The sequence below is a fragment of the Myotis daubentonii genome, chromosome 14, assembly GCF_963259705.1.
Source record: "Myotis daubentonii chromosome 14, mMyoDau2.1, whole genome shotgun sequence".
Classification (NCBI taxonomy): Eukaryota; Metazoa; Chordata; class Mammalia; order Chiroptera; family Vespertilionidae; genus Myotis; species Myotis daubentonii.
In genome coordinates this window covers 1,350,755-1,358,869 of record NC_081853.1, presented here as the reverse complement: position 1 = coordinate 1,358,869, position 8,115 = coordinate 1,350,755, and the positions used below count along the sequence as shown (strand labels likewise).

General features: G+C 50.1%; 1 protein-coding gene across 2 annotated transcripts in view; it reads left to right on the top strand.

Annotated features, from left to right (window-relative positions):
* The first annotated feature begins 2,232 nt into the window (after window positions 1-2,232).
* The window catches only part of GXYLT2 (glucoside xylosyltransferase 2), a 155,166-nt gene continuing 149,283 nt past the window's right edge, over window positions 2,233-8,115 (top strand). The window contains exon 1 of one of the 2 annotated variants that reach the window (XM_059662951.1): window positions 2,233-2,559. In XM_059662951.1, the coding sequence (XP_059518934.1) occupies window positions 2,288-2,559 (272 nt within the window). In that variant the 5' untranslated portion in view covers window positions 2,233-2,287. The remainder of the gene's footprint in view (window positions 2,560-8,115) is intronic. The other variant, XM_059662950.1, reaches the window with a different exon arrangement.

Genomic DNA, 8,115 nt, shown 5'->3' with positions numbered 1-8,115 from the left:
AACCAAGGTACATGCCCTTGACCGGAATCGAACCTGGGACCCTTGAGTCCGCAGGCTGATGCTCTATCCACTGAGCCAAACTGGTCAGGGAAAGCTTTTATTTTTAACAAAGGAAGCTTGTAAATTGCTTTTATTTCAGAGATACAGTAGATCCATTTTCTCTTCACATGTGTATGTTATTTTTTCTGGTATCTTACTTTTGCCTATGAAAATATCATTGCACTTAAAAGCTCAATAACTATTTGATGACAAATTCTCATCATCAGTAAGTTAAAGACCATGAAATTATTTTTACTAATTATATGTAATTTAATTTCACACACTTGATGATATTTTAAAACACAGGAGTTGTTTTGTAACTCCCCAAATCACAAGGATAAATTTCACTCCATAGACTGTTTGCCAAATGAAATGTTTCATTTAGGCACAGAAAAAAAAATAGTGGAATTCTCAATATTATATATAATTCAGACACTATTTAGCATTTTTTTTTCTGTGAATATCATCATGGTATGTTTGAAAGAGAAGACAATGAATATATGGTGTTTAATGCTGGGGTCCAACCCCAGCAGGTCCAGGGGTCCCCAAAGGTGTAGACGGAGCTGGCGAAGAAGGAATGACACAGAGACAGCGTTCAGTTGATCAGCAGCCTAGCCAGGATCTCTAGCCAAGTTCTGGTCAGGATCTCCAGCGAAGTTCTGGTTAGGATCTCCAGCCAGGTTCTGTGTCCATGTTCTCTTGCTAGGTTCTCCGGCCAGGTTCTCCAGGTTCTCCAGCCAGGTTCTGTAGCCATGTTCCCTCGCTAGGTTCTCCAGCCAGGTTCTGTCCAGGTTCTCCAGCCAGGTTCAGTCACCAGGTTCTAGTCAGGTTCTCTTGCCATGTTCTATCCAGGTTCTGTAGCCAGGTTCTGTCTCTAGGTTCTTCAGCCATGTTCTCTCGCTAGGTTCTGTGGCCAGTTTCTTTCCAGGATCTTTTGCCATGTTCTCTCCAGCGAAGTTCTTCTGTCTCTAGGTTCTGTGTAGGTTCTGTGTCTAGGTTCTGTGCCTGGAGTTAGTCTTTTAAACAAATGGGTCAATTAACTATTGATATAGAAAAATATAAACCCAGCCTTCACTTTATCCTTACACATGAAAATGATCTATGATGGGTGGTAGGTATACATGTGAGAACTAAAACCAGATAGTGTGCTAGCTAATACATTTATTTGTCTGTTTATTTATTTATTTTTTAATTCTCACCCAAGGATATTTTTTCATTGAGTTTTAGAGAGAGTGGAAGAGAGGGAAAGACAGAGAGAAATATCTAAGTGACAGAAACACAATGATTGGTTGCCTCCTGCATGAGCTTCCACCAGGGCTGCACTCACCAGCTGTGAACCTGGCTTGTGGCTGAGCGGGGTTCTCCCTGTGGGAGCGCACTGACCACCAAGGGGCAGCTCCTGAGTTGAGCATCTGCCCCCTGGTGGTCAGTGCACGTCATAGTGACTGGTCATCCCATCATTTGGTCGATTTGCATAATAGCCTTCTATTATATAGGGTGATAAGCTACTTTCTGTTGTGCCAACTACCACAGAGCTTTTATTGGGCACCGGCAGCCAGGCGCTGTCTGGTTTCTTTGAGGCATTATTTACTGTAACGCTACACAGCACTGCATGGAGAGCAGCGCCAGCACCCCTGTTTGCATGCCGGGAGATTGAAACCAGGAAAACCCTGCAACTCGCTCAGCATCACCAAGTAAGCAGCAGAGTCAGATTTCAAACCCAGACTTTGAAATTAATTCTGTAAATTCTTTAGATTACATGGATCTGAATTTATTTTATCCAACAGATATCCATCGAGTGTCAGGCCTTGCACTGGGCAGACAGGAAAAAGATATCCCTGCCTGGTGGATGTATGGAGAGGTACCTTAGCGCTTGGATAGCCGGATAGGACTAAATTACAGGGGAAATGCCTGGAATAACTAGAGTCAGATGGAAGAGTGCGTGGCAGTGAGAGGGTAAGAGGAGGAGTGCGTGAACCAGCAAGTACGGGTGATGGAGGCACCGGCTGAGCGGGGTGAGTGAATGGCCGGATGGATGGCGCCTGATCCAGTGGGCGAATAAGTCAGAGGTTCCGAGGCGGGCGGCGCGGAGGGCAGCTACTCCACACAGTACGGTAGGCGTGGGGGCTCCTCCTTCGGCCGTGGCGCCCGCAGCCTCCTCCCCCGCGGGCCCGCGCCCCCCAGCCCCCACGGGCGGTGGGGGAGGCGCCAGCTGCCCGTCCCGCCGCTGCCCGGGGCGCCGCGCACCATGAGGCTCCGCTGCCGGGCGGCCGCGCTGCTGCTGCTCGCGCTGTCCGCGCTGCTGCTCGCGCTGCTGGCCCTGCGCCCCGGCCCCGCGTCCCCGCCGCCCGCGCGCCCCGCGTCCGCCCCGCAGCGCCCTCCCGCGCCGGCCCCCGCGCGCCCCGCGGGCCGGGGCGCCCCCACCCGGGCGGGCCCAGGCGCCCAGAGGCCCCGGCCCGCGCCTCCGCGCCCCCGAGCCGGCCGCCGCCGGGGCGCGCCGAGCCCGGAGAAGTTGGCGAGGTGAGTCGTGGCAGCTCCGAGTCCCGCCTGGGGCCGTGCCCCTCCCTCCGCCCGCCCAGGCCCGGGCGGCTGTGGCTGGAGGGCGGGTGAGGGTCCGAGCGCGCGCAGAGCTCCCCGCTGGGCCCTCACCTGCTGGCCTCGGAGAGCCGCCTTCGGGCGTCACCTGAAGGCGCAGCCGGGGAGTCAGTGCGTTTTCAGAGACGGGTCCGGGGAGCGTCCCCTGTGGCCGCTGTGAACCGTCACAGCGAGGCTGTCCGCGCATTCTTGTAAACATGTGCCTTTGTTTAAATTTGCAAGAGCTTCACCACGCAAGGATGCTTTAATTCTCGTTTCATTGGAGACTTTTTAACAAACGTGTAAATCTGGTTGAATTGTGAAAGTCAGATGTTTACCAAAGACCGGCGGCCTCTTTGAATCTCGAATCACTGTTAGAAGGAAGAGGCCGTGGACCTGCTTATTAAAAAGTTTTCTCCGTGGGAGGAGTGATGCGCGGCACTGAGAGGACACAGCGGGCTTCCCTGTCCCTCGGTCTCGTTCAGGCTCCAGCCAGAGCCCCGGGGAAACCGCTCGCTCTGCGACGTCGGGTTTGATAGTCTCCGCGCAAAGCTTCGCTCGCCACAGCGTCTCCTCGGAGCACCTCATCTTCGTTTTGGGTGACGGGCCGCCCGCAGGTTAGGGTCGCGTTTACTTCCTTGGTTGTGGGGAGCTCTATCAGGACCTCTTGTCGGGCGGCCCGGTGTTCCGAGGCCCCTTAGAACCTGTAGACGTTTCTGATCGCCTTTGCCAGGTCCACATTCGCTGGGCTCCTTAATTACTTGAAACGAGTTGAGTTCTTTTTGACCATAATAACTAAAGGAGTTTTGGCACTTTTACTGTAACTAAGAGAAAAATGAAACCTCAAGAAGTAGCTGTGTCAGCTTCTTTTCTGCCTCAGTAAATGTACAGATGGTTTCTGACAAAATAATTTTTTTGGGGGGGACCCCAGTGATCTACAAAATTGCTTTTAAGTATTTAAAAACACTCACAACCCCTCGTGAGTGTATATGCTCTTTATAATAAGGATACTTCTATTAGGAACTTAACAGTATTTTCCTACTGAGGTTTCTTATAATAGACTAGAGGCCTGATGCACGAAATTTATGCAAGGAGCTGGGCCACCAGCTGGGGTCCTCTCCTCTGTGGTCGCTGGGGGGCCTCTGCTGCCTCTGCCTCGGCCCTGCCACCACAGCTTCGACCAGAAGATCATCTGGAAGGGCGAACGGTCTAATTAGCATATTACACTCTTATTAATTATAGATTACATCACAGTTCAACTACAAGTTTACTATGTTTTGTAAATTGATGGACAACTTGTAAAATAATAACGGACACCATTTAACATAGCTACCAAGCACAGTGCTAAACAGCACATACAAACAGCCATTGCTGACACTGAGCTTGAGTGTATTGATTATGTCATCTCTCCCATAACCCCGGGATGGTGGTTCTCAGAGTATGGCCTTTAACCAGCAGCACCAGTGTCACTGGGGCCTTTGTAGAAATGCAGATTCTCAGGCACCTGCCTAGACCCCTGCGTCAGAAGCCATGGGGTGAGGTCCGTAATCTGTGTTTTCACAAGCCCTCCATTGTTTCTGATGCACCGCAAAGTCTGTGAGCCTGCTCTGTGAAGCACACACTAATATCATTGCCGTGTTACAGATGAGGAAAGGAATGCACAGAGTTTGGTGTTTTGTCCATGATTCACAGATACTATGCGGTGGATAAGGATAAAGGCCCAGCAGCAGCCTGGGCCCAGGTGAGCGCTGACATGTTAGGCTGATGTCATACACTAGTCTTGTTTGTGTATCATAATTTTCCTGCGATGTTTCCAGGAAAACATAAATTTTTGCAACTGTCTCATTCTTGTCTCTATCTGGACAAATTTGTTCTGGCTAGGAAGAGATCATGAACAGAATCTAGATGGATGTTTTAGGGAAGGACTATTTCCATAGGCAACAGGACCTCTGAAACCATCTTTTTTTTGAACCTATCTCTTAGACTATCATGAAAACTGTGGCCAACACTATAGGAATAAAGAACAAAATTTTAAAACTCAGGGAAGAGTGAAAAGTAAAAGAGCCACAGGAAGTCTCAAGCTCAAATGCATAAACATGAAAATCTAGTGCCCTCTGGAGAAGTTGACATTTTCTGGGACTTATTAATGTTCCTTTACTACCTAGACAGAGATGGGGACGGAAGACTCAGTAGCTGGGAAGGAAAAGGAGGAGGAATCTCAGTATAGACTCCTTTATTGCATTTGTAATCCTGCCTGGGTTAAATTTTTGTGGTTTAGGAGGAATTTTATTTTAGGGAGGAAAAAAAAGCCACATGTTTTCAGAAAAATGAGTGCTTTAATCTCTTTACGTGGTTAGAATCCAAAAGAGATGCAGGCTGCGGGATCTCGCTTTGCAGGCCTGGGGAGTAGCCGGCAGAAACGTGGAGGTGGTCGGACACCGTCCACCTGCTGAGCAGCCAGGTGGCGCTGCCCCAGCTTGCTGTCCGCGAAGGCCTGCCACGTTGCTGGAAGCGCATCTCCTTCCACATCTTGTTTTAATTCCGGAGAAGTTTCCAGGGCCTTGTCTAGTTCACAGGCAGACCCTGCCATTTTGTGAATCATGTGTATGCAGTCCGTCCTGTGGTGGCCTCTCCGCTCCGTAAACATAAAGCCAAGAGGTGAGAGCTGAGCTTTTAGGTCAAGGGTGGGATCTGAAAACAGACACACCCCTGGCAGCAGTTGCGGTACACAGGAGAAGTGAAATCTTCCTATTTTGGTTTCTTGGTGATTTACACCTGGCTGTCTTCCAAAAAGAATTTGAGGTGACTTACAATAAAAAACGCATATACAATAAAGCCATTGAAATAGCTATAAAAAATGAAAAGACATAAAGAGGAGGGGAAATAAGTATGCTTGTCAGAAACGGAGGCCATTATTGTTACGAGGGTGAAGTGTTCTGTTGAGTTCTAAGCTCCCTGGCAGCCACGTCCAAAAGGGAAGTGTGCTGGCTGCCTCATTTTCCCTGAAGGTAAGAGGACATGAGGCCCGGGTGGCTGAGCTGGAGTGAATGAAGTAGGGAGGGCTTGGAGACAAGGTCAGAGAACTAAATGGGGTTGAGATCAGGCAAAGCTTGAAGGCCACACTAAGAAATTAAATTCTCAAGGGAGACGATTTGTTTTCACGGAAGGGAATTTTAAAAGGGGAATCTAACTTGGGAATAAACTGTAGACTTTAGAAGCCTGTCTCTCCAGCTTGCTTCTGAAACTCTCCTTTGAGCCTACACATGGGAAAGGAAGTGAACCAGGCTGCCAATTCCTGCCATGCAAAAACAGCTGGCACCGGTGTCCACGGCATTTCATCCTCGTTTCCTCATCTGTCAAATGAGTGAATTGATCCAAAGTTTTCTAAAATCTCTCCCAGCTCCAACATTTGGTGATTCTGTGATGAGATCATCAAGTTTAGCTGCAAAATACCAACAGACTATTGTTCAGCCCTTTGTGCATCTCTTGCAAAATCACTGTTTTTCATTTGTTGACTAGCCCAGGACTCACTGATTATTTGACCTGAACCCCCATCTGACCTTATTGTTTTTTTTCTGTGTTGGCCTGAATAGTGCTGTTTTCTCTTAGAACATGGTTTCTAAGGGAGACCAGACCACCTCTAAGTCTGTGGCGCCGGCGCCGCTTTCTCCACAGCCTTCAGCAGGCGCCTGCTGCATGTGTCTCCTGGGCCAGGCACTTGTTCTGCAATGTGGATGATTTGCTGCCCTCCCAGAATTTGGGGGTGGGGTGGGGGAGGCTTAGGAGAGAAGACAGTTACTGCCCCAGGGAAAGGAAGCACACATTCTTGCTCATCAAGGCACCATTTCCTGCAATTCCCTTTGATCTCTGAGATACGTCTTCTCAGAGGGTTATAGCCTGAATAAAGGTCTCACTAAAGAGGGATGATATTATACTAGAGGCCCAGTGCACGAATTCGTGCACCAGTGGGATCCCTCAGCCTGGCCTGCGGGATTGGGCCGAAACTGGCTCTCCGACATCTCCCAAGGGGTCCCGGATTGTGAGAGGGCACAAGCCAGCCCACAAGGGACCCCACAGGTGCACAATCGGGGCTTGGGAAGGACTCAGGAGGTTGGCCAGCCGGGGAGGGATCTGAGGCCACACTCCCCCGCCCAGTGGGGCTTGACAGGGGACCCGAGCCTGCGCCCCCCCCACCTGGCAGGGCTTGACAGGGGACCTGAGGCTGCGGGGCTTGATGGGGGTGAGGCCAGCCAGGTCTGGGTCTTGCATGATTTTGAGGTGCACATGGGTGGGTGGGGACTTGACACAGGGTCCCACGGTGCACCCCAGACTCTGACAGGTGGGAGATTTTCATATACATTTTACTAATTTTCTTTCATCTCTGACGCTTCTATTATAGAGAAAGGGCAAATAGCAATATTAAAATATTTTCTCTATTTAATTTCCTTTTAATGTGCATGCATTTTGTGCACCACGCCACTAATGTGTGTGTGTGTGTGTGTGTGTGTGTGTGTGTTTAGATATATATACACTAGAGGCCTGGTGCATGACATTTGTGCACTGGGGGGTGTGAGAGTCCCTCAGCCCGACCTGCACCCTCTCCAATCTGGGAGCCCTCTCCAATCCGGGAGTTTCTGTCTGTCTTTGTAATCACATGAGTGAATTGTCTGAGACCCCAACTCAGTTTGGTTTGTTGCTCACAGAATAATAGAGGCATTTTTTTTCTTTGCTTCATTGGTGGAGATTTCCTGGAAATTTTTGGATGTCTTCCCTTTAATTTTTCCTAGACACTCTGATTTTACTTATGTCTCTCACCTTTGCTTTCCCTCCATCCCCCTCCACAACAGTAACTTGCTCCAGGCTCACTTTGCTCTAGTGTCTGGAGATCCATCTGCCACCAGAACTACGATCCCCAGAATTCCTGGTGCTCCCCATGCTCTTGGTTTTCCCTTCCTGCTCTGTCTCCATCCCATGGCCTCCCACTCTACCAAGTCCTCCAAGCCTCCAACTCTCCCTCTCTGCTCTCCATCTGGCAGCTTGGGGAGCCAAGTTCCCCAAGCTGCTCCACTCTCCACCAGCTCTCCTGCTCTTCTCTCGCCCGAGGCCTGTGTATGCAAATTAACCCGCCATCGTTGGCGGGTTAATTTGCATACTCACTCCTGATTGGCTGGTAGTGTAGAGGGATGGTCAATTTACATGTTTCTCTTTTATTATATAGGACTAGAGGCCTGGTGCATGAAATTCATGCACTGGGGGGTGGGGTTCCCTCAGCCCAGCCTGCCCCTCTCACAGTCCAGGAGTCCTCAGTGGATGTCCTACTGATGGCCACAGTCTGGCAGCAGAGGCGTGGAGCAGGCATCCCATGTGTGTGTGTGTGTGTGTGTGTCTGTCTGTCTGTCTGCTAGGGCCTGCCCCCAGCCATACCATGTAGGCTCGAAGCAGTTGCCGTGTGTTTGTGTGTGTGTGTGTCCCCACTGGGGGTCTGCCTCCAGCCACATTGGA